The sequence below is a fragment of the Micropterus dolomieu genome, linkage group LG16, assembly GCF_021292245.1.
Source record: "Micropterus dolomieu isolate WLL.071019.BEF.003 ecotype Adirondacks linkage group LG16, ASM2129224v1, whole genome shotgun sequence".
Lineage (NCBI taxonomy): Eukaryota > Metazoa > Chordata > Actinopteri > Centrarchiformes > Centrarchidae > Micropterus > Micropterus dolomieu.
Genome location: NC_060165.1, coordinates 10532457 through 10559978, shown reverse-complemented (window position 1 = coordinate 10559978; position 27522 = coordinate 10532457). Strand labels below are relative to the sequence as shown.

The 27522-nt window shown below is 40.9% G+C and overlaps 1 protein-coding gene across 7 annotated transcripts in view; it reads left to right on the top strand.

Moving 5' to 3' along the window:
• Window positions 1-27522, top strand: part of dock4b (dedicator of cytokinesis 4b) — a 122317-nt gene that overhangs the window by 18495 nt on the left and 76300 nt on the right. For 5 of the 7 annotated variants that reach the window (XM_046072576.1, XM_046072575.1, XM_046072571.1 and 2 more), the window contains exons 2-7: window positions 14806-14889; window positions 19210-19250; window positions 20186-20241; window positions 20367-20463; window positions 21082-21230; window positions 24945-25029. In XM_046072576.1, coding sequence (XP_045928532.1) covers window positions 14806-14889; window positions 19210-19250; window positions 20186-20241; window positions 20367-20463; window positions 21082-21230; window positions 24945-25029 — 512 coding nt within the window. Of the gene's footprint in view, window positions 1-14805; window positions 14890-17708; window positions 17769-19209; window positions 19251-20185; window positions 20242-20366; window positions 20464-21081; window positions 21231-24944; window positions 25030-27522 lie in introns of those variants that run through there. The other 2 variants (XM_046072573.1, XM_046072574.1) reach the window with 2 other exon arrangements.

The window sequence follows — 27522 nt, the reverse complement described above, 5'->3', positions numbered from 1 at the left end:
CTTGTATTTGTGTAGCACCTGCCATCTGTGTGTCCTTGAGTGGAGCCACTGTGTGTGCGTGTGAGTGACTCCACACTGCCATTTCCTGTGAAGCGTCTTCAATTGCCCTGGCTGTGCTCTGAGGCTATCACCGTCTGTCACTGTGTGTGTGTGTGATTTTTAGCGAGCACACCGAGTTCACGCATGCACATGTCCTGTTCGTGTGACCGTGCGTGTTTCAGTTGGTGCCTCTTCCCGCGTCTCGACCCCATGCCGTGAATCTGAGGGCACATCTAACATCCCAACCTGCACCCAGCGGCCCTTCAGCTCAGCGCGGACGACCCACACTGTGGTCTTTTCATTCACTCTTGCGCTTTTCATACACTCCCCCAGTGACTCGAATCACTCACTGATGCTTCAGTGCTCTCTCTTCTCTTATACTGTCTCTCTGTCTCTTCTTGTCACTGAGCTCTTTGTTTAATCTCCTCTGGAGGAGAGCAGAATGAAGGCTACTAGGCCAGGATGTGAAGTGAATGTATAGAATGACTACACAGCATTTAGGATACTAGTCCATTGGGATTTTCTCTCTTATTTGTCGTGTGTTTTTTTTATTCCCTGTTTTGTGTTTTATCTTGTTTGCAACAAACTAGGCTAAATAAGACTCTTGGTGGTTGGTGGCAGAATTTCCAACATTTAGTAGATATCAAAAACAAAAAATATAATTGCTTGAATTGTCTTCAACTTTATAACTATCCTCAGCCCTATCATTACTGTTGTCATTTCCCCCACCTCACCACTGTCTTTGTCTCTTTCTCTCTGCACTCTAGTTGCTGCGTCTTCTGGGAGGCTTAGCATTTAGCCCTAGCAGCATTGGGTCATTTGTCCGTGATAGTTGATATCAGCCTCATCACTAATGAAAGACTTATGATCCGCAGGGGAATAGGATGAAAATGGGTGGTGAGGTTGAAGTCAATATTAACCCCATGGTACACTGCTGACATTTATCTTCAGGATCTTTCTTTATGCGTTGATTCTTCTCTTTTAACATCTTATTCCCAACTAATTTTCTCTCTTTTATTTTATTTTATTTTTTTACATTTTTTCCTGTCTTAGTTACATTTTACCCTTTCCCTCGTCTCTTGTCTCTTCTGGCACTTCCTCATCCCTTCATTTTAATTTGTTCTTTGACCTCTGTTGATCGACCCAACTCTCAGGCTAACCTTTCTCCTCGTCCTGAGCTGAGAAGCGTTTTTTTAGGCTTGTTTAGATACTGCTGGAATGAACGCACACAAGTGCACTTTAACACACATACAGAAACATAATGTAGGTGCACAAAGATACCAAGGTGTGTGGGTGTTTGTATCTAGAGGTCATGCTGTGGTTTTTCACAGAAATGAAGCTGTACAATTGTTCATTTCCTCACTGCCCTCATCACCATAGCCCTATACCCTAGAGAGCTTAAAGTACATTTATGTGTTTATCTGCCCCCGTTTAGCACAAGGAAACATGGATAGATTTCATTCAGCAGTGAGGAATGCTGAACAATAGTTTTAATTTTAGCGCAGAAGAGGTTATTGTGTGCGCTATTGAGTTGTGGGAAGTTCATCCATCGTCTGTGTGCTTTTGTGTCAGTCCTCCCACCCTACAATTGGGAGTACGGCGGCATGTTGCCTTTATAACAAATCGGTGCACAAAACATCATCTGCATGTGTGCGTAATAAAATGCGGAACTTGTTTCCAGGCTACTGTCGTGCAACAACCCAGCAGGGTTTAACTAAGAGGGAGGCTTCCATATGGTTGTTCATGGCTCAGTGCAGATTCAGAGATGCTGGGCTACCCTCCCTCACCACGCTAACAACATGCACGTGGGTGTGTTTGTGTGTGTATCAAGTGCCTCCGCAGACCTATACGCGCAATCTCATGCATATGTGCATGCCGAGATACTGTATGTGTGCAGGACAGAATGCTTTTCATCAGAGTGGGGTGGGGATATATTTTTAATGAGGCGATAAGCACCAGCTGGCTAGTCTGATACAACGGAATTGAGTAGTATGATACCAGGACATTAACACAGTAGCACACGCTGCGTGTACAAATGAGAGCCATCCTTCAAACACTGAGCTGCACAGCTCACGCATCGTCCATAGGCTTGAGAAAGCCCACCTCATGGTTCAAGGTCCAGTTCAGATCATTATTAGACAATCTAAAAACACCTTTTGGATGGATATACAGAAGAAATTTGTTTCCCTAAGCTGACGATCCACCAACAAGTTGTCTGTTTCGGAGAGAATGGTAGAATCTAATTTAGTGCTTTAGTGCATGATCCATAAATCTAGAGGATGATGTCTTACATAATCCCACAGAACCTGTTGGATAACTGATCATAGACTGACTAAGCAGGGATTCAGGGTGAACAGAGAGTGTGTAAAAAAAGGTGTTGGGTGACCATGAGCCTCCACAACAGCTTCAAAGCTCCCTGTCATATATCCTCCAAGTCTTCATAACTCTACTGGAGGGATGAGCACCATTCTTCCAAAGGTGTTCACTCCATTTGTGTTTTTATTTAGGGTTTTGGAGAGCACGGTCTGCCATAGTGTTCAGGGGAATATCATTCACTTTTCATCCTCATCAAACCATTCTGTGACCCTTTGCTGTCTTTAGAGGAGTGTATGCACATGTCATCTGTATGTTTTAGCAACTATACAAGGCCTGGGTTTGAGAAACCTGCTGTTGTCCTGACAATGTCTCTGTGTCTCTCATATACAGTATAACCGTTCTTTGCTGTTATCTAACAAGTGGGAGCTTTGCTTTTTTCTGATCAGTTCCCCTACTTTAATGTCATTCCTTGCCAGAGCCATACTGAAGACGAGCAACAAGTTGTCTCTTGGTAATTACGCTTTTAACAGTTTGTTGTACATTCTGTACCTGAAGCAGTCATCACAGTAACAAGGCCTTGGAGCTGATGAATGCATCTGGTTTTGAAGATGAAATATTTTAGAGTCCATTGGTTCACAGTGTCCATACCTGCTGCAAGTCAAGGTAGAGAGATCAGTAACTTTCCACATTTTAAAATCACAGGTCTGAAAGAGCACCGATGAAGTGTTAAGTGTGTGTGATAGTGGTGTGTATGTATTTATCATGTGCCTGCATAAGACATACCAGCTTTTAAATCAGGCAGAAACAGCGATTTCAATCCCCTCATGGCGCTAATGTTAGCTTCATTAGTTAGCTAGCTACAGCTGATGAAATCTACCAGCGACAGTTGTCATTTCAGCCGAAAAAAAATACGTTTATGAGAAATGAGAGGCCTCCCTTTGCTTTTACCTCTGTCAGAAATCAAGGACCCATTGTTTAAAAAATGTGGTAAGTCTGCCACTGTAAACTGCTTATGTGCCGTGTGAGAATGGAAAGTGTGAAAGAAAAGGTGCAGCAAAAGTAGTTAAGGGGGGCTGGACTTTAAATTTCTATCGCTTAATCCACCAAGTGTATCACTTCATATACAGATATTTCCATCGTGTCGTGCAGCCCTCTCTTCTTCCCTGTCTTCTCCTTGATTATTTTGATTGTTGTTTGTGCTCCCTCCTCTCGTCCACACCTCTCTCTGCTGGCCCCGCCATCAGTGTCTTCTTATTTTGAGAGCCGGCGGGGAGCATCTATCTTCCCCTCAAGCTGAAATACAGCACAGGGGCAACCAAAGTGAAGTGGAATGCACAAGAGCTGACAGCTACTTATCTCTCCTGCGTCTCTCTTTGATTCACTCTCCCTAACTCTTTGTTTCTCCCTCTCCTCCCGTCTCTCTCTCCTTTTGTGTTGACTCTCTCCACTGCATTGTTTGTTAGACTCACTGTTCCGCTGTCTTAATCTGTCCTCCACGTCCTCTCTCTTTCTCACGTTCTGTCTGTCTTCACCCAGACACTCTCCTCTTGCTCCCCAGTCAGCACATATCCATCTTGTGTCTGTATGTCTACGGGCTTGAGGCTGCGGCTATTGGCTACATTGCACTGTCTTTCCCATTTTAACACAAATAAACATTTTAACTAGGCCATTGCAGCGGTTTTACCTGCTCTGCCTACAAAATCCGATTGATTTGGTTTCACCTTGGGGCAGCATCTTCCATTTCTTTCCTTTTTCACATGAATGCCGCACCTTCAGTGTATGATTTAAGGCCAGCCAGGGCTGCGAGTTAAAACCACAGATGCTGTTTTTGGTGGATTTTGTTTCATCACTTTTTCATCATCGTTTCATCATCCTCAATGTGGACATGACTGCTTGTTTGGGTGGCTATAGCCTGGAGCAATGAAAAGAAGTATATGTGGTGTTTTTTTTCCCCAGTAGTCGGTGAAGGTAATATTGCTGATGTCGTGTCCATGAGATGTGATGTCAGACAGTAGTGCTCCTGACGGCTAAACGTACAACCTGCCAAATACATCACATTACCTATGTGGATTGAGAATGTATGTGTATGTATGTGTCCACACATTCACAGGTAGGCACGTGTTCTGTTCAGGGCACATGTTCACTCTGCTGATTTCCTGTCGGTTTTGGGTGTGCGGGTGTGTTTACATCTGCATGTGCTACTGCAGCACAAGTGCATAATTTGTTGTAATTAGCCTGAAGGGAGTTTGAAGTGCAGATAGAGGTCAGTCACATACGAAAAAGAGTAGTTAAGGGATGGTAGAGATAATACAAATCCCCTTGAATATGAGGGGGAGTGAAGAGGTCGCAGTGAGTCAGAATGAGAGAGAGACAGATTGATGCTGTAGGTTTCATTTGACACACCCACTTTTAACTGTTATACCTCAAGGAAGAAGAAGAAGCAGATGTTTGCTCATCTTTCTTCTTTTTCTGCTCCATCTGTCAGTGGGAGACGCAGCCTACTCTCCACTTATCTATCTCTGTCCCTCTGATTCTCCCACCATCTCTCTCTACAATTTCTCTTTCCCTCCAGCTTTTTCTTGTATTGCTTTGTCATAAGCCACACACACCCTTCATTCCCTCCTGTCCCTCCATGTATTTTAGCATTTCTTCCTCCACTCTCCCATCTTTCGTTCTGCAGAGTGGGAGGATGTGTAGGCACCAGCGTCGGTGTGACTTCAGCTGCTGCTAAAAATTTAACACTAGAGCTTCAGCTCCCAGCATTAGCATCTGGAGTGTTGAGAGAGAGAGAGAGAGAAAGAGTGGATGCTTTTTGTGAGTGTGGTGTCATGCGGTTTGTCAAAAACCTGAAGTAAGCAATGTATAATTTAAAGGATAATTCTTGCTTATCACATCTTGGGTTGTACTTTTGTTATTTGGCTATCATTCTATGTTAACATTGTGCTCACCAAGTTAATTGCTGGTATCTGGGAACGCAGTAACACATCTATACACAACAACGAGAAAAAAAAGTCCTAGGTTACTCAAACCTGTGCGACCTCTAAAATTAGAACCTAAACTGTCCATTTTAAACAACCATCCGTTTGCAGACCTACTTCCTGTTTCAGCTTTGGCGTAACGTACCATAACACCCATAGGTTTCCGGTGTATTGATAATGAACATTTATATTTCAGTGTATCTTCAAATATAATGGTTTAAATAATGTTATTCAACACTTGGCTGGTTATCTTGACTGGCACAAATGGTGGAAATAAACTGGTATTCTTTCATTTCATTTCAATATTATACTGGAAAAGTTTAAGAGCAACAATTTAGTTACAGTAAACGGGCCTGACTCACTTTAAAAACTGGTTTACAGCAGGTTCCTGTTCTGCAGCAACATAGAACAATGAACACAATTTCAACACATTTATACAGGACATTATTATTGACTAGACAGATAAAAACAAGTGAAACTTTAAATAAGGGGAAACAAGACTAAAAACAAAACATGAACAACCAACAAAGAATGACTGTTAAGAAGAAACAGCTTATATGACTTTTTGAAATATGTGATGGATGATAATGTTTGAATGTGATGGGGAATGTCATTCCAAATTTTAGTGTAAATATAGAAAAAAGATTTCTGACCGTAGATGTTTTTGTATGATGGAACTGGAATGAGTGCCTGTGAGACTGACCTAGTGAAGCGTAGTGGTCTCATATTGTATGTCGGAAGAAGACCTTTAAGTGCCGGTGAGCTATTTTGAATCTGAAAGTAAAATGCAATAGCATTACTGTTTACGTAGTTCTGATAAGTCAAAGCATTTGTGCGTGTGAGCGCACTGCAATGATGAGACCACTTTGGAAGATTACTGTGAATCTTAAGTGCTCGGTAATATAGTCGTGCTATTGGTTCAGTGATGTCCTTAGTGATAAAAGACCAGATTGGAAGACAGTAGGACATGGTTGAAAACACAATGGCATGTAGATAAGTTTCAGAAACCGAAAAAGGAAAGATATGACCTAATCTTGTTATACACATAGAGTTTCTGATTCAACTATTTTTTCTTTAAAGCTACACTCATCAATATTTTTCTATTAACAATGGAAGAAATTACTATGTGTAATGTAAAAGGTGTCACTTGTAGCGACAAACTAATAGAGAATTTTCATTCAGTTCCGTAGTTCCCCTCAGCTCTAGGGAGCATTTTAGCATCTTTCAGCTCATTGTTTTGGTTTTACGCGCAACTTTAATGTTTTTTTTGACTCTGACTGCTTTCATCAACCTTGTTTCCAGGCTGCTGCTCTCTGATAAACCCACTGTATGCTACCTGCCAGTACCAAGTCAAAGTTAGCTACTTGCTGGTGAAACATAGTGGAGCGTTTAGCAGCTACACATTCAGATATTTAACTCAGGGGTTGGTGGAGAACAACACAAAGCTACAAGGAGAGTAAATGTTGGGCTCACATTTGCCTTGTGGGCAGACAAATAACTGCAAATAAATGCTAATGTTGCTTTGTATCTGCTGGATGTGTCAATAGGCAACTGTATTGGTTTGGTGTTTATTTACAGACATAACAAGAAGTTGGATTCTGGTGGTGCCTCAACAGGTGTCCTCTGTTCTCCGGGGACCGCTGGCGTCAGATCGCTTCCCAATGAAATCCCGCCTGGTTTGTTATTGGCAAGAATGCCATTCAGCCCAGTTGGAGGAAGTGTCCCTTATGTTGTCATGCACCTCACTGGCTGTGACTAGCTTTCCCAAGGGATAAAAGAGATGAGTTACAGGAAAGTGAGATTATATTAGAAAGGACGATTGGGATAAAGATGAGAGGAGTATTTCTTTAGTTGCTTCAGAAAGTGTACAAACCAGCTAAAAGTATTACTTGATAATGTAGACATCAACAATGACAAAAACAGGAATAACAATGTCATTACCACACAGAAGCCACATTTATGCAGGTGAGATAAAACCTCCCAAGAGGATTATAATAATCATCTCATCTCAACTTTGGCATCAGTGGGCTATCAAATACATGCATGTGGTTAGCTTTATACACATACACACACACACAGGAAGATTAATGCCCGGGAATGAGGCGAGGTTTTAGCGCACTGACCTATATTTCTATTTAATCTGAGTCATTTATGATTCTTCCTGCTCAGGTCAGTAGGACAGAATGAATGTTGCTTTCGTTGCTCTGTGTTTTCCTGCTCTTTATGACTGAGTCAAAAGCTGATGTCACCTTAGTGGGTAATAATGCTTAAAAAAACTGTTTACTTGCACTTTAGTTAGAAAGGGTAAATTAACAAACTCATTGTGTGGATGTGTGTAGAACAGGTACACAGTGCGAATCATGCTAGAGGAGTTGTGGAGGGGAAGGCAGCAGAAGTTCATAGAAGTTCATTCTCTTTTTAATAAGTGGCTCTGTGTGTCACCTGCACAGCATATGCTTCTTTCATGCATCAGATACTGTAGGTATAAGATTTCAGCTTCGGCCTCTGACACTGAGGCAATGCCGAAATGATTTTGAGCCCGCAGAGCTGCACTTTTTTGCCATTACAGAAACGGAATAACATTCCTCACACAAGTCTGCCTCGAAAGCTCCCGCTCCAGCAGTGTGATTTGAGCGAAGGGTTATTGTTGCTACTGAGCACTTTTGTGATGTTGGTTAGTTTGCCATCTCCACACACACAAAGGCAGCGAAAGGAACCTGGCGGCCATCAATGGCGAAGGCGAAATGAAAGCCGTTCCTCCTGGGTGATTCTGCTGGCCTGGCTTTTGTCTGCGCCGCTTATCAGACCTCTTGTGTGTGTGCACACATGTGTGCGTGATTTCGTTTTGTATGTTTCTGTGTGCACCAACTGCCAAGTTGAGTCCTGTTCAAGGCCTTCTCAGCGTCGCTACTTTCAGGCGCCTGCCTATTCTCTTCTCCCGCTGCCGACCCCTGTTGATTCCCATGCTTTAAAATGCATGATGCCACTTCCCAGCATTTCAGGCTAAACCAGAGAAATCAACTATTTGCAGACGAGTGCACACACACTGACTTAATCTGCCTCCAGCTCACACTAAAGCTGTCAGATACCTCTCCTACTCTGTCACACTCCTGTGAGTTTCTGTGTATTTGTGTGTGCAAGTGTGCTTCATATATGCATAAATATGTCTGTGTGGTTTGGATTGTCTTACTGTATGATCCTTGAGTAAGTCCTTGTGTGTTGTTAACCACATTCACAGACTCACTGCCTTGAATCCATGAGGACACTGTATTTTGACATGACGTGGAGGCATTTTAACCCTCATTTAACCAAATAGAAAGCTAAGTGCCTGAAGTCTTTGATTAGGAACACAGCGTGCATGACGTTGGCTAAGACAAAACATAGCTGAGCTAGTTTTTGTCTGAGTAGGAATGTTTTAGTCACATTGCTCGAATAAAGGACAATTTTGGTTTGGCAGTTGTGACAGTGTTATGCTTTTGGACGGTGGAAATGCAGAACGTGCACCATGAGGAAGTGAAGAGGTTTATTGGCATAGTTAGCTTTTAGTTCTGTGTTTAACTGTAGGTGCTTTTTAAAGTTCACTATTTAAATGTGTAAGAAATGGGACGAAAACTAGCATTGCTTCTCCATTGTGGATATCGCTCTTCCTTTCTTCAGAATCAACCCATTAACCTGTTTACCCTTCCTTAAAAATGTGTGTTTGCTTGTGGGTCTGTGCGGGTTTCATAATGCTCACGTTTGCAGTCCCACACACAAATTAAATATTCATGATCCTTACATGCATTTGGCAGTAGTGGACGCCAGTGGAGCACCACCAGTTGCTGTGTTTTCAAATTAACATATTAATGATATAAATGCTGTATAATTAACATGTGGGAGTGGATTATGCACATGAATCGTTGTCAGATCACTCAGAGAGAAGAAAGGGTCCGGCTAATGAGGTTAAAAAGCACATTAACGAGCCCTTTGAATGCAATTTGCCATGTGATTTAGTGCAGAAAAGCTGGTAAAAGCGGTGGGCTGTGAGACAGAAATCAGTAGCTTCTTCCTGCTTCTTTAATGTTTTTATACTTTAATGGTGAAATCTCTGTAAAATTGAGTCTAGAAGCAACATAATATCGAGCTTTGATCACTGGCGGTATACCTGCCTCATTCAGTCGTCGCTCTGGCCGTTTTTGAAAGAGGAATGCTGGTGCTCTTCTTACTCAGGGCCTGTGGCTGTGTTTGTTCTTCTAAGGGGCTTAGACAGAGCGACAAGCAAACCAAATGTAACATGGTTTGACAGGCCTCAACTCCAAGTGGCAGCCTAAAACACATGTAAGCCTAATCTGAGCCAGTAGGCTTTCTAGGGCTCTCGACTTACACTTGCAAACTAGCAAACACACACAAATTCCTAATGGATTAAGGCGAGATGAAAGCGCATTAAACAGATCGAAATGCAACCTCTGACATCAAGATCCAGTGTGGACACAGTTGCTGTCGGTTAATGAATAGATTGTTTCCTTTCAGTGCAGCTTTGTCTGGTCAGATATGTGAAATTGGGCTGCAAATAATGATTATTTTCACTATTGATGAAGCCATGAATCATTTTAATGCTTGATTACCAAATATTAATTTAGTTTACACAGTGTCAAAAAAATTAAATGGCTCAACTCAAGTTCCCAAAAACCCAAGGTGACATTTTAGATGTGTTTTGTCTGACCAACAGTCCAAAAAGCCAGATATTTTCAGTTTACAATAATATAGGAACAGAGAAGAACCGGAAATCAAAGCTAAAAGTCGTACAGCAGCCTTGCTAGCGGCTCTGCGTGGCTACTCAGCCACAGTGGCGCTTTTAGCTAAATGCTAACGTCAGCATGCTAACATGCTCACAATGACAATGCTAACATTCTAAAGTCTAGCTGGTATAATGTTAACAGTATTCACCGTCTTTGTTTATTGTGTCAGCATGCTAACATTTGCTAATTAGCACTTAAGTACAGCTGAGGATGATAGGAATGTCGTTAGGTTAACAGGTATTTGGTCACAAAACAATGAGTTGGACAAAGTGAAATTCTGACTTGACACTAGATGGAACGGATCACCAAAGTGATTACATTTCCTTCTGAGGGGGATGTGTGTATACCAGATTTCATGGCAATCCATTCAAAAGGTTGTTAGGATATTTTAGTCTGGAACAAAGTGGTGGACCGACCGGCCAACCAACATTTAAGAGACAAATCTGAACCCAATATGCATAAATTAATGTAAATAATTTAGACCGATAATTAGACTGGGTTAATAATATAATCGATCTGAACAGACCCAAAAGAGAGAACACGAACACTGAACACATTATACATTCAGTTAACAAGCAGCCGCTGTTGAAACAGTAACAATAGAGGTCATTTTTAAACTCCTAAACCCATGTGTCTTCTGTGACTTTCTAAGCTTTGATGATTAAATGCTTCACTTGTGTTATTAAAGTGTGTCTATAAATATATACTATGCTAAAATGAGCAAAATATTGCATTAGCCGTTGCATAAATGTCATAACATAATTAAAGTGTTTCTGATTTTCTCATTTCTTAAATGCTTATTTTTAATTAATTTAAATGAATTACTTGTTCTCAGTTGTGATTAAAGTCTAGGTTATTTAAAATGGGGTGAGTAATAAAGGATTATTTATTTATTCATTGCATAGTGACAGGTAGCAGACAGGAAGTGGGGAGAGAGATCGGGGTATGACATGCAGCAAAGGTCGAGCTAGAATCGAATCCTGCAACAGTTGCAGCCGTGAGGCATCTGTAACCATTCAGCTATATAGCTATTTTCAGTGAATGTAATATTTCCTATTGGCCTTTGATGTGAGCAAACTTGAACCTTTTTATCTTGTTCCAAGTTTCATTATGTCCTCTCAGTATCTCCCTTTATGACCTTCACATAAACGAAGAACCCCAAAGTGACCTTCTTGTCTGAGATGAGTGCTGCCATGTTAGCTCCATGAAGACGACACACTGCAACAGTGATACAGCAGCAGCTCTCCACCAGAGACCCTCTGAATTTTATTTCAGCTTCTATATTTGCTCTCTGTTCCTCCGTTGTTGCATTCGTCAGTCTCGATTCCCTTGCCTCTCTTGTTTTCTCTTGAGAAGATTGACAATGAACATGGTTTTCCCCTGTCTGTGTCTCTTTGTCGTCGTGTTTCTGTTTGTCTGCATGACTCTTCTGGACTGCCATCTTAGTGTCCTGTGTAGTTTGGGGCAGATAGTTTGGTCAAAAATAGCAGCGTCCTCGCCATGACCCAGTGGACCGGTGTCACATAGAATCAGGCTGTGTGTGTGTTTGGGTGTGTCAGGAAGGATCAGAGTTTGCCTTTTGGTGGCTAAAATGCTGGTCATTAGAAGCCATCCGGAAAAAGGTTCAATAGACAGATAATATGTGTGGGTTCATTTCATAACAGAGCATCAGCAGGTCTGCTTTTGTTCAGCTTATGCAATAGGATATTCATGGACCAGTGGCATCCACTTAGATGTGCCATGTGTGTGCTTTGGTCGTTTGCAGGACTTTCCTCTGCTATGCCTGTTCTTGTGCTCTGCGGCAGCTGTGTAGTCCAACAGCCATGAATGGCATCTTTCTCCCAATTTGCACTATGCGTTCTCTTTTTCTGGCGTAATTGGACACAATCCACGCAAATGGAAGAATACAACAACAAATCAATTCCTTCAAATGTAAAGCACCTTTTCCTGTCTTAGTGCATCATTTGGCGCTTAGCCAGCCCAGACATTTGACAGACAGATAGTCAGAGGCAGAAGGATGACAGGCAGTTAGAGACAGACGGACATACAGCAGCTGGCTTGTGGATCGACAGGCGGGAAGCTTTCATTTCGCAGCAGAAATAAAAGACGACTTGAAACTGAATAATTTAGTTGACTGCAGCTGGGAAAGTCACTTGGATAATTCATGCATTGGGCACACTTTGTGACTGTAAGTGTGTTTGCTGTGATTGCGTCCATCTGTGTGTGTGTGTGTGTGTGTGTGTGTGTGTGTGTGTGTGTGTGTGTGAGTGATTGAGCTTTGAATGAATTACAAAAACTAGGCAAGTTTTGGGTTTCTCTGCGTGGACGTGTGTGCAAGCGGTTGGTCTTTGAATGAATTACAAAGTCAGATGTGCACTTGTGACAAATCCCTTGTAAAGATAGTGTTTCTGCAGCTTGAGGGATAACGAGGAGTTGGCGAAGCTTCAGCATAAAATGCAGAAGGACACAGACTAACACACACATGCACACACAGAGTTACGTGTGTCTAGCTGCTGTTTGATTTCATCAGCAGACTTGATCTCAATGTCAACATGAGAGAGTGGGTGGATGGGTAATTCAACTGAATCCTCTCTTGGGAAGTGGGCTACTCTGCCAGGAACAAAAAACCCTAAATATAAAAACTTAAACACTTCTGGCAGACAACCTCTGTTTAGCTGATGATATTTCTCTTTGAGTGCAGCTTAGTCTATCAGGAAAGTTCATCGGGTTGTTGCTAATTTTCATAAAAAACAAAACAAATTTTTTAGAGGGTGCGTCAGTTTCAACTAAACTTTCCTGGTGTAAGATGACAGTACAGTAAATGGGCTCCTCTTATAATGAGAGGTGTTCAGAAAAATGGGGGAGAAAATGTAAATTTGGTGACGATGTGCACCTGAATCTCTCTAAGAAAATGACAGAATTACATAAATGTTTACACTACTATATTTTTGGACTCAGATTATTGTTTTTTTTATTATGATTTGGTTTCGACAAGTATTTTGGTTTTCAAATAAATATCGATAAACTCATGGATTCAAAAGAACACTGAGCCCTATCCATTAGGGAGCCAACTCTAACGGATCTTTGTGACTTTTTTGGATTTACTGAATGGTAAGAATTTTCCATGAAACATTACCTGTGTCTCCACAATGTTTGTACTCTAGATCTCTGGGTGCAACCAACTGTCTTTAAATTGGGCTGGATTAAATATTATCCCTCTCCAGCGGGGGAAAATTCTCTCAGTGCTGTTTGGACGATGCGTTCAGGTACAGTGGGCGAGCCCCGCGGGCAGAGGAAATGAAATTCTCTCTAAACACTTCAGCTGTAGCTGGAACCCTCTCAGTTCTGCATGGCAGTGACTCTTGTTATACATTTCCATTTCAAATCCCAGTGAAGCTGCATTTTTACCTCTGTCTGTGTGTGTGTGCGTGTCCATGTGTAAATGCCATGTCTGTGTGTGTGCGCTTGCATACGTTGCTGTCTGAATAGGCTGCTTGTGTGAATTTGCTGTCTGTGAAAAGAGGATGTGTAGACATTTCTACAGCGTGTGTGTGTGTGTGTGTGTGTGTGTGTGTGTGGATTGATCTGTCAGCGTTTGCATTTCAGTGTATGTATGAACATCATTGAGGAGTGGGTGACATCTGCATGAGCATGCAGGTTTAAGTTAGCTTGGCTGTGTGTGTGTGTGTGTGTGTGTGTGTGTGTGTGTGTGTGTGTTTGTCAGGCTGCTGTGAGCGAGTCGGCAGGACACAGCTCTCTGTCTGAAGAGCTGTCAACTGACACTCTCTGCTGATGGCTATTACACTCTCACAGCACAAAGTACCGTTCACTGCTAAGCATCTCTCTGTCCCTACCTCCTTACGTATCCTCCTGTTTATATTTTAAGCTACATTTCAAAACTTGTACAAATTTCAATCTTAACACAACATGCATTATATCTCCTTTTCATAATAATGTTTCAAACACCCTGTGCTTCCTTTGTTTGGTGTACAACTTGGCCACTTGCTCCAAACCTCCATCTGTTATATGCATAATTCCTCTCTCTGCCTGTTTACTTCTCCTTAAAGGGGCACTCAATGACTATTATTGCACTTCCACAAGGTCTTCATGTCTTTGTGTCTAAAATCAGCGGAGTGCCCCTTAAGTTTTTCCGTATGACGTATTGACATTTCCAGTTATTTGACCTGAGAGGACAACACAATTCCTTCGCTGTTCTGTGTCCATGGTTTCAGTAAAGGGTTGTATCAGGTCTGTAGAACATGATATGAGAGATATGAGATTTTTCTCTCAGTAGGGAACGAATCGCTACAGTAAACAGTCCAATGTGAATCAAATACCGGCTTCTCCTTCTATCGCTGCATCACACAAAATGTTCCATGACCCCTGAGTGTTCAGGACTGAATGGGTGCTGCAAATGTCCTCATGTTAAGATAGCTTCATGTGTTCTGTGTTACATAGAATGTTTTTATTACTATTTTGAGTTTGTGCAGAAATACAGAGAGATTTTATAAGCTTTGATTTTATTTCACCTACACAGATTATTGATTACACCTCCTCTCTCTTTCCCAGAAGCATTTTGTATCACTCTGCTTATGTCTTAGGACTTTTTTTAAAACTTTGCATAACTAAGCTCAAAAATACAAAAAAAACAAAAAACAACTCATGTGGGTGTTTTGTGCTTCTTTTTGTTGTAGTGCTGGCCAGTTTCCGAGGGACTGTCCAGCATGGCCTCCCACTTGAAATTGGAGACACAGTGCAGATCCTGGAGAAATGTGAAGGTACAGTGCACACAGTACACACTTAGTATATGTACATTGCTTTTAAGTTAGTTGTTTCTGTGTTAGAGAGAGAAATAATTGAAAAGAAACAGAATTACATGCAAGTAATTTTGCTTGGTTAATGAAGTGAACACATGCACAGATATGTTTCCTCTTTTTGTTAAATATACAGATCAAGTGAATCCATGTGAAAGCTGATTTTCCTTATTAAATCACAAGTAATTGGCACAGTACTGTATGTACACGGGCACCCACACAGATTTATGCATGCAACCACAGACAGGCCCAGAAACAGACACATTTGCAAGAAAAAAACGCAAGAACGCTTCGATGTGTGTTTGCTGATCAAGTGCAGGAAGTTCACCTGGTGGACATCACACTTCTCATAGATCTTCTTGAAAGTGGTGCAGTGTGTGCACAAATGAGCAGCATCATGTCTGTGATGAATGGCTGGGGAAATTAATGTTTGCTACTGTTTCCTGCACCACAGACTGGCTGCTTTTCCCGCCTTCCTGCCCACGCTGAGTCTGTTTTTCTCTTCTGCTGGCTTTCTCTAACACTCTCTCTCTCTCTCTCTCCCTCGTGCTGTCGGTCTATCCCTATCTATGTTAATATGTTTTTTCACTTTGCATTCTCTATCCCTGTCCTTGGGCCTTTTTTTTGTGAAATTTCCAGAAGAATATGAAAGCATTTAACCACAGCAAAGCCACACTCTCATGCACACCTTAACACAAATAAGCAGCCATACACACCTCCCTCTTCCGGTGCTCTCGACACACTCTGTCTCGCTTCCTGTTGGGAGACAGAAGCACACACTCACACCGAGAGAGTCAGCCAGTCGAGCAGCCAGTCGTGCAGCCAGCCAGCCAGAGAGATGTGATATTGCGGTTAAAGGCCCGGAGGAAGTAGACAATAGCACAGCCAGCGGAATGCTGGGTCCAGAATGGAGGAACGAAATAAGAATCCTGCCAGCAGCGAGGAGGCTGAGAGACAGGCTGCTGACAGCAGAGGAGACAGACTAATGGGTCTGCCACATGTTGATACTGTTGACACGGGAGCGTACCATGTGAAAGTGTCTTTACTGACATGTGGCTCCTGTCTGTAAAGGCACCGCCTCAGTAATTGATTTTCGACTTGGCAATTTTGTCAAGTTTCTGACAGCAGTGAATACATTAGACTAAATGCACAGTATATTGTTAAACTAATGTAAAACAGTGGTTTCCAACCCAGTTTTATCTAATTTACAGTCACAGCCCTAATAACACTTCATAGACACAATCTATTATGTCATGTCCAAATAACTTTAAACTAGATGTCAGTTATACATTTCATACAAATAAATGTTCCATTTTTAGATTGGTTTGGTCAAGTTTGAATTTATACTACTACATTATTTTACTACAAAAAAGGCAAAAGTGCGAAGTTTCAACTGTTTATCCATTACTTTTATCCAGCCTATTTGTTTATCCATTACTATTGGCCAACTATTCCAGCTATTTATCCCTTTCTTTTATCCATTGCAACAATTTATCCATTTCATTTTGATAACTATTTCAACTTCATTCTCAATCACAACATATGGGGTTCAGGTGTTACAGCTTGTTCATGTTGGTGAGGTGTGTACTGCACAGAATCGTATATATATTTTCCTTGTTGGAATCACTGATTGAAAACAGTGATGAGTTACTGATCTCATACAGGCGTGTTACTATCCTTTCCATCCTATCCATATAACTTTGCAGAAAGGAGTCATAGTACTTGACCTATGCCACTAAAAGAATGACTCATCTTGGAAATACTGAGCTGTGTTCCACTGTGCAGGCCGAGACGAATTACTCATTCAATGCTCTTCTGACCATGCATGCCTGAAACAAATCAGGGAGAAAATATTACCTAACTGTAATGTTGCTCTGGCGAAACCCAACAGTGATTAGAATAATCTAATACATTTACATTTGAGTTATGAAGATAATGCTCTTATCTGGTGGGACTTACAATCACTGCAACAGTGGAATGAGCTTAAATTGTCAGTTTGGATAAGACCATCAGCTCAAAGCCTCTGCTGTAAATGTATTAGATTGTTTCTATCAGTGTTGGGATTTGCAAAAGAATCAAGCAAGTACTAATTTGGCTTGAGTTCAGACTGGAGTGTGTAATAGTGTGAGAAGAGCATTTATTGGGGTATGTATGTGAGCCACAGAGTTTGTCACCTTTTTCTGTCTGTTTTCTTTCCACATCTGCTAGGACAAGTCATAGTGAGATTTACAAGGTTTTCAGTGGCTCAGTGTTTCACAGGTTTCACACTGCTGCACATTTGTTTGTGGTCACAGTAAACACAGGTTAAAAATAAACAAGTTACTTTGTACCACAATGCTATTGAGTGCTGCTTGACAAAATCTAAAATGGTGTTGACATTTTTAGTGGTTGTGGAAAGTTATTCAGTGAAGTACCTAGTCAGGAATCTGTTAATGTCTCTGTCCCCTTTTCATGTGACACTGAAGTGGAATAAAACTGATTGTCTGGAGAGATTACATTTTATGTACATGCAGCCAGCAGAAGGATTGGATCATAATCAATAAATCACATGCATAGCCTCTCTCACGCATTCATTGTGAACAAGTCTCTTTGATCTGGCCTTGTCCTGGACTATTTTAAACAGGCTTGGACCCTTTATCTCCTTAAGAAACCTGGATTAGATCCCACACTCCCCCATAACTACTGTCCTATATCAAAATTACCTTTTGATTTTTAAAATGATTGAAAAGGTGGTTGCTAAGCAACTTGTATAAATAATGCAAGGAAACAATATATTTCACAAATTTCAGAAAGAACCACTATACGGAAACATCCCTACTCAGAGTAACTAATGACATCTTATGGTGAGTGTGAAACTCACTATTCCCATTTTGCTGCACTTGAGTGCAGCCTTCACTACATTGATCATGTAGTTCTACTCAACAGACTCAGGAACTGGGTTAGCCTAGGTGAAACTGGTCTTAATTGGTTTTCATATCAAACAGAGATTTTAAAGTCACTGCTGACAGCTTTGGTTCTTTAACTGGTGGCAAGCAAGACACTTAACCCCTAGTCGCTTCAGAGGCGTGGTATCTGAAATATAAAGCAATTGTAAGTAAATGAATAAATGTAATGTAATGTCAACTACTCTCATGTCATGTGGTCCCACAGGACTCAGTCCATGACCCTAATTTGTTTGTTTGTGTCTGTTGCCCTTTGGCCATGTTATTAGCCATTTCACCCCTGTGTCCTGCCGTTTTTATGCCGATGACTCCCAGTTGTATGCCTCAGTAGCATTGAATATAGTAACAATCCATTATGGACTGGGTGGTTTCCAACTTCCTGCAGCTCAACACAAAATCCTGAAGTTCTGGTGACTGGTCGTGTATATATTTCTACCACCTTGGACCACTAACAACTAACACGAAACACTCAGCTACAAACTCGGGAGTTGTTTTTGATCAGTACCTCAACTCCAGTCTGCACATTAAGAGTCTTGTCCAGTCCTGATATTTACAAATCAGAAAGACTAATCCTGCCCCTAAACATAGTCGAACAACACACCCTCATTTCTTCTCACCTGGACGACTGTATTTCATTATTTACTTGCCTAATTAGTGCAGCGGTTTCCTGTCTCACAAACACTCTACGTAGGGAACACATCACTCCAGTCTTGGCCAAATTACACTAGCTGCCCATCCCTTACAGAATTCAATTTAAGATTCTATTAATTACTTTGAAATCATCCTACATGGTCTGGATCCGCTTAACATTTCAGAACTCTTAACCCCTTACTCTGCTCCGAGACCCCTCAGATCAGAGAATCAAATGATGTTAAAAGCTCTATGGCCCAATTTTAAAATAAATGGCTCCAACAAACTCCCCCTCAACATCCTATCAGCTGAGTCAGTGCCTTAGTATAAAAAGCTTATAAAAACCCACCTGTACTGACTGCCATTTGTATAATATTTGCATGTCTATTCAAATATTTTAATGTTGTTATTTTATATTTTCTTCTCTCTATGTTCTTGAAATCTTGGAAGTTGTACTTCTCTATGATTCGCCATCTTTGCACCTATATAGTATTTTGCGAAGCACTTGTCTGGTTGTGAAAGACGCTATAGAAATAAAGTTTATTATTAATATTTAGTACATATCTCCTTTTGTGTATTTCTATGATTAAATGTATACTGGTCCATATTTCTCAACCAACTCTCCTTGTGTGCCCTGCAGGCTAAGCTAGATTTTAAGTTATAATATTTATTATGACACACTGTAAATTAAAATGGTGCTTTGTCACTGCAGGCTGGTACCGAGGATTCATCCTGAAGAATCCAAATGTCAAGGTGAGGGGAAGTTTTTTGTGTCCGCATGTTTTGTCTTTTGGTTGCTTAAAACTAATTTGTACCGTCATTCAACCCTGATGCCCTTTATAATGAAGTGTTTTCTTAAATTTGTTTGAGAGGTGTCTCATCAGCCATAATAAGTCAAAACACCCGAGTGGATGTGCAGGGCCTTTTAATGTGAACTAGACTCACAAAAGCAACTCACGGATGACATTTTGACATGTGACAGCAGGAAAAGCACACGTCTGAATAATAAAATTAATGTTAATGTTTTGCTGCTTCATTTTCAGGCTCCTGATATTGTGCGTGCTGTCTGAGTGTCACACCAGCCATTGTTAATGCTATTAGAAACACCTGTGCTTTTCCTACAATGACAATTAGTCAGTAACCTGAAGGCTAATAACTCAAAGTAACAGCTTATATAATTGTTATTAAGGATATATATGTTTTTAAACGTTTGTTGCCTTGAATGGCACGTTTATTTAAGACCAGCGTTGTCAGGCGTGTCTTCATGATGATCAGCAATGAGTGTCGTAAAACTCACATTCTGTCAAGTCAAAACCCTCTGTTTGGATGAGGCTTACACTCCATAAAAAACATTTGGGGGTGGTGGTTATGATAATAAAAAAGAAGTTGGGAGTAGATTTTACTTTGTGTGCGTGAGTGTGTTGCACTTATAACTTAAACGCAAGTTCTACTTTGATCTCCCTGACAAGGAGCAACTTGCAGTTTATTAGCGTCACACTCTTCATCTTTTTTTGTCTCCTAAATCCCATTGCTCCTTGCTTTTATCTTTTTGTCTGCCCCCCCAGCTCTCCTTTCTTTTAACCCACAAACACACTTGTATTGATTATGTGCATCTCGGCCTCATGCTAACGGTCACTTGCTGAGAATTAGAAGAGCCTCTCATTAACCTGTTTATCTTCTGCTGAAAGGGGATCTTCCCATCCAGCTACATCCACTTGAAGAATGCCCACGTCAAGAATAAGGGGTAAGTAATGCCATGTTTTTTTTTCTCCTTTCTTATCCCCGTTGTGTGTGTGTGTGTGTGTGTGTGCGCAGAGGTTGTTGTATAGGTTTGAACTGGATTTTCTTGTTATACATGTGTGTATTTAGGCAATTTGAGACTGTGATCCCCGTTGAAGACTCTGTCATCACAGAGATGACATCAACGTTGCGAGACTGGGGTGCCATGTGGAAACAACTCTATGTGGTATGTCCAAACAACTCTATGTGGTATGAATCCACACACACACACACACACACACACACAATTTGCATCGATTTAAATATCACTACAGCCTAAGCGATGCTGCCTTTTTAAGTTCCTTATATAGTGAATTTGTCTGGCCCTGGGTAATTCAAAAGCCGCAAACAGTCAACGCTTTTTCATACACATTCATTAGTTGGTTTGATTGTGTTTGTGGCCTATTAAGCCATCTGGGGTGCTGATTAAATTGAGCTGATGAATACTCACAGATCAAAGTGCATACATTTGCGGCAAAAAGCAGCAGGACACAGAAGCTAATTTGCTCAGATGCATTTTAAGTCCCTCTGTCTGCTTCTCTCTCTGGGTTGCCTGTTCCTCTCAATGTCGATTTGGCCCTCTAATGTGTATTCTGTTACTCCGTTTTCACTCATGTTTTTGGGTGGCTGGATTCAACTGTATATTTTCATCTTCTTATCTGTGTCTTTCCCTCTGCCTATCATCCTCATTCTGTCTTTCCTTCATGTCAATTTCTCTTTCATTTGTCGCCTTTGACTGACTCTCTGTGCTGCTCTACTCATTTTTTCCTTCTCCGTCCCTGCCCGACGTTTCCTCCTGCCACAGAAGAATGAGGGCGATTTGTTCCACCGACTTTGGCATGTGATGAATGAAATCCTGGACCTGAGGAGGCAGGTGCTGGTGGGCCACCTCACCCATGACCGCATGAGGGACGTCAAGCAGCACATCACGGCGCGATTGGACTGGGGCAATGAGTGAGTAGAACAAGGGCAGAAAAGATGTCCAAATATGGCTTATGGGGCAGTTGTTTTAATTTAATACACCCAACACAATGTTTTATTGTTCCATCTCAAGGATCACATCTGTGTTTTTATGTTTGTTATTCATTGGAAACTTTGCTATTAATTTTAAATTGTTTTTCCGCCCCCTGCTCAGAAATTCCATTCACTTCATAGTGTTGTATGAAAATCAAAAACCAGTGACAAGAGGCCTGCTTGAGAGCAGCAATCTATCATAGGGAACACTCAAGTCAGCTTTATTTTTTTGTAAAAGTAATTTTTTTATTGCATAGTTTATTATTGCAAGTCTTGCTTTTGGGTGCGTTCAATAAAAATATCTAACATCAGGGATTTGAAGGTTTGTTGCTGAGCTGCAGTCTTTAATACAAAACACAAACACATTCATATCATTCTTTTCACATCATTTATATTAGCATTTTGTTTGTCTTTGTCAGCCCGTATCCACGGCAGGAACTTTATAAGAAACGCAGGAACCATTTAAGCAACTTTAGAAACTTTGTCTGTGAAGATTCTTGGTCATCCAGGTCAAAGTTAGCCCTCCTTGGTTTAGATCAGGGGTGTCAAACTCATTTTGGTCTGGGGGCCGCATACAGCTTAATCTGATCTCAAAGGGGCAAGACCAGTAAACTCATAGCAAAATGACATAGAACTAACAAAAGTCCACTTTTTTCTTTGTATTAGTGCAAAGAAGAAATTATAAAAATCTTCATATTAAATGAATTGACCTTTTACAAAATATATTATGAACAACCTAAGAGTTTCTAAGAAAAGTGTGTGCAATTTCAATAACACTATTACTCAGTTTAACATTTGTTTAAGTGCATTATCCATAAAAACTGATCACAGTGATTGTACAATGTCGCAAAACATTTAGTCACTGTTTTGTGGCACTTAAAAACACTGTCCTGCATGTTAACATAAATCAAACACATCAAAATATATAGAAATTATTTAAAATCCATTTTCCAATTCTGGGAAGCAATTCTGAACACATGAATTGACTCCACACTTAAAATCTTAAGTGGCAGCTGTTTTAAACAGAAAATTGATAAAGTAAATTTGTCCCCTTCCTTGTTAATGCATAAAATGTATACATATAAAAAATATACTCACATACATAACATATATGGTATGCATAAGAAATAATATTTTACTCAACAAAACTCTTTTGTAGTAAATCTGTTGCTGACTTTCACAGCAATTTCCACAGCAAATATTCATTTCACAGCTGTTTATTTTTATAGTGCAACGTTGAAAGCAGCATTCCATTGGATTTAGCCTTGCTCTGTATTTGCCCCTGAAACTTGGCATCTTTTAGCCTGCACAAGTGCATCAATATCAGGCATCATGTCCTGATCCATGTCTCATTTAAGTGCTTATGTGTGAGCTTTGAGCGCAGCTTCGTTTTATTAATGTTTATTACTGAGAAAACTTGCTCACAAAGGTAGGTAGTCCCAAACATGCACAACATTTTTGCAGCCAGTGCTGTTAATTTAGGATAGCCTGGCAGGAGATACTGATAAAATTTGTCCAAGCCCACTGAGGCAAATTTGTCCTTCAATTCTACATCACACTGCAAATCAATTATTTCAAGTTGCATGTCAACGGGCACATAATACTGTGTTACAATTGTTTTGCGTCCTTGCAACATTTTGTTCAGATTATTCAAGTGCTCTGTAATATCAACCATAAATGCAAGGTCCTGGAGCCATAGTGGGCACTGTAATTCCTTAACATTTTGATTTCCCCAAGTAGATCAAAGAAGCGCTTCAGCACAGCACCTCTGCTTAACCATCTTACTTCAGTGTGGTATGGCAGACTATGGGTAATGTTACAGTCACTCAGAAAGGCTGTCAAACTGACGATGATTGAGACTTCTGGCTCGGATGAAATTAACAGTTCGGACAACCACCTCCATGACGTGATCCATTTTCTCCAGTCTCCATCTCCAGTCTGAACACAAGTATCTAAACTTTAGATACTTGTGTTCAGACTGGAGAAACAAGGGATGCTGTAGTTCCAGGAACCAAAAAAGTCTGGGGGTGGTACTTTCTGGTGACCCAGGAACTTGAATTTAAAATATCTTATCTCTCTGTGTGAAACTCACTGGAATAATTATTTTGTAAGGTAACACGAGACCAGCAATTGCTTTGGCAATAAAAGAGTCTGCAACCCACCACGACTGAATGAATTTAACTGATAGCAGAAACGCTGAATTGTCTAATGACACTGACAAAGAAACTGTATTTAATGCGGGCGTCTCATGTCTGATGCTCTCGGTGAAATGATTATCATGCCGATACGGACCCGGTGCATCAGATTGGTGCATTGCCAGTTCACGGGGCTCTTTAGTACTCGTAACTATGTGGTCAAATGTGTGTGATTTTCAAACATAACTCTCGTATGCTATGCTTTTCAGCAACTGACCCTAAAATCTTGGTTGTCTGAGTTTCTTTAATTGTACCACTGATGTGTCAATCTCAGTCCCTGCTCACATCTGCATAACTGAATTATGACAATGTACCCTCTGAGAAATAAATGAAAAAAAATAAATCAAACTTTGTGTTCTGTGAGAGAGAGTTAAGAGTTTTACTGTGCCTGCCAGGAAGGCGGAAAATCAATCTAAAATAGTTAGACTAAAATTTGTGGCTATGGTTATTAATAATATAAAGCATTTTTGTAGTTAATGAGAAACAGGCCAGCATGCTCTAATAACAAGTTGGTTCATTTAGCAGTAGTGCTTTCACCTGAAGTAAACAAAAGTGAATTAGAAAATAAAACAGTCTCAGCTTGTATTCAAGTTAGAGAGTAGCTTTCTGCTACTTTCCTTCTTTCTCAGACTGTCTCTCTCTCTTTCTGCACTTTCTCTTCTCTCCTTGCTCCTCTTTCTTTTGTTGTCACCTACCATCCCTGCAGGCACACTGTTCACTCTATCAAGTCTCCCTCCCCCTCACGCTGACACCACTTTCCCCGCCCTTCCTCTCCTCTCTTTCCTCTCCATGCCATGGGGGTGAAATAAAAAAGAAATCTCCTAACTTCTGTCATTCTCTCTTTATATCGGTCCTTGCCCTTCTCTCTCCTTCATCTCAATGCTGTAGGCCCTCAAAAAAAAACCCCACACACACACACACCCCTCCTTAGTGAGGACATGTGTGGACAGTCCCTTGCTGTGGGCTGTTGTATAGTTGACCAGGCCTGTCTCTTTTATTGCTGACAAGGAGGCACACTCTAGCGTGCCGTTTTGGTCCACTGATAGTGCCACTCTAGAGGAGGATGAGACGATGAAAAGGGAGAAGGGAGAAAGGGAGAGGTAGAGCTGTCTGTGAGGACATGAGGGAACAGAGAGGGTGGAAGGATGAGATAGAGGGGAGCAGTTGGTGGTAGAAGGTTAGACGACATCGGGCATAGCTGGGGGGCTAAAGGGGGAGGACATTTTCATCTGTTCATTTTTTGAGAAGTGGACAATCTGTCAGGTTTATTTAGATGACTGATACGGGTTATTTGACAGGACTTGTCGGTCTATATATAGTGTTTGTTCACTTTGCTGTTGATTCTCATCTCTGTTTTGCCCGCCACAGGAGTAGGATATAAAATAACTATTAATGTGTATACGATATCTCTGATCTGTATGTAATTCACTTTCTCACTGCATGAATCTTTGTGTTACAGACAACTCTGCTTGGACCTGGTGCCCAGGCAAGAGTTCAGCATGGTGGACCCAGATGAAATCAGCGTTACAGAGCTTTACAGACTGGTGAGTGGCCTTCCAACTTTCCATGCAGTATTTAAAGGTGGGGTATGCGACGCTAATCCCATACACCTCTTTTTGTTATATTCAGTGAATATCTCCTAACGGTCCCCTAGCTGTCCGTACAGTGTGTGCGCTTAAAAAAAAAAAAGTCTATTGTTTGTACAAAGCTCTGACTCTGTAAATATGAAATAAATACAGTGGCTCAGACGGAGCAACACAACACTATTCCAGCCGGTTCAGGCATGGTTTGTGTGTCAGGTAACGTTAAATTACTTGCCCACGGACAATAAGCTTACGTTCTAGTTTGCCAGGATGTGCTGCTGCTATGATGTTAGATGTTATAGTAGCTAGAGAGTTGTCAATATCGCTGTCTGGAGCTGATGTGCTGGCTCTGGGACTGCCTCATCCTTTTCCTTTACAACCTAGCTAACATTAGTTACATTATTTGCTGTGTCGTTGTTCGCTCTATATCATGGTAAGAGATTTCTCCAGAATTGCATACCACACATTTTAACGGCTTTATTTTCAAACTAACACCTCATTTAGGGAGCAGGGTGGTAATATATAGGTGTCATTGTATAAAATGCTAAATTCAATACAGCTCATAACTTGGACTGTATAGTAGACAGTGGTACTACAGGCTTGGTCTATAACCTGTGTGTGTGTGTGTGTGTGTGTCTGTGTGTGTGTGTGATTTGCCTTTTTCTTATCAGTTCATTCATAATTCAATGCCTGGAAAACAAGTACTGCGGTACCTTTGCCATTTAAATGTAGAATTGGTCATGCTTCAACAAGCTAGTTACTGTTTATTTCAAAACCTTGTCTCCAAAAAAATTCTAAAATACACTGGATAAATAAATGTAGGATAGAGGCTACAGCCCCAAGCAAATCCTAGAAAAAGTAGGTGTAGGTAATGAATAGATGGATGCATTGTGCATATAATACTTTATAAACTGTATGTTACCATTTTGTTAAGACAAATTGAAATTGTCTGTCCCAGACTAACAGCTGCATCTTGCTACAAGCAAGCTGCATTATACAACACATTCTTCACCTGATTGTATCAGACAGTTGAAGGATGTTTTACCGGTTCACTCGGTGCTTTGTCTGATCCAGCTAACCTCTGAGGTGATGTGAGCTGTCCATCACTGACGGCAATGTTTGAAAGTTCTTCCTCGAAGCTGGCGGGTGGTAGAGGTAGTGGTGTGAACTGGCAGACCACATCAAACATTTCCCCGCGTAAGCACACCTTAAACTGTGGAAAGTTTTCCTCTGCAGATTGAGTTTGCCTAGCTCTCAAGGAATTGTTGATGTTCACAATTCCACCTCCACTGAGCACTTCTCATCCATGTTGGCTTAAAAGGAAACAGCAGGACAACCATTCAGTAGCTGTTCTGGAGCTGTCGATCGTATCACACCATTTCCCTCCATTTTTCTCAGCCCTTTAAGGACCTCTCTTCCGTTTAGTGTCTCGACTGTAATGTTTAGACTGGAAGATTAAAAAACATATTTCTGATGCCATTTGAAACCATCCAATGTTTTTGTCTTATACACCATCACTAATCTTTGGAAATTTTGTGTTGGCTTTCTTTTTTAAAAGATTAGCCACTTTCCACAGTATTAATACACAACAAACACAGTGTTAGCCTCTCAAGGTGCTTCTGGCATCAGTGTTTCATGTACAAAAATAAAGTACAGCTTAATGTCTGACTCTCTCCCTCTTCCATTTGTCTCCATACCTCTCTCACTCATTCTGTCTGTAAGAGCCTAAATTCTATTTATTGATAAACAGAAATATTTGACTACGTAACTTGCAATAATTCAAGCTCATCTAAAACAGTAGTTTACATGGTTCATTGATGTTGAAGGAATAGGAAGGAATACATGTCATAATTATTTCTTGGGCAGATAATTTAGAGTGCATGAAAATATTACATTGGTAATATTTGGGGAATAGACTGTGATTGTCTTTTCCTATTAACTGCATGCACCTTTAATTGCTTCTGGAAACTCTCACAATAAAAGTTTGGGAAGTTACCTTAGAGGACTGTCAGGCAAGCAGAGAGTGGAGCCACACAAGTTATTGACCCCTCTCTACCTCTCCCTCCCTATTTTATTCTCATTAATTAATCAACTCGTTTCTGTAATCGTCCTGTACTGATGTTTTGTTGTATCTAAGTCAATGAGTAAATTTTTGTCCAAGTGGGCCCGTGGATTTATTGATGTGGATACGGATGAGGGGAACAGTTAGAGCATCAAACTACGGCTTCATTCAGTGGAAACCTACACTCTTTTCTTCCCCTACTGTTTGCTCCCTGCTTCCCCTTCCCATTTTCTCCAAGCCCCAACCGCTGTTACCGTGGCAACCTCTTCTCTGCCCTGATACAGTGCGGGGAGAATTGCATCACACACACACACACACACACACACACACACACACACACACACACACACACACACACACACACACACACACACACACACACACACACACAC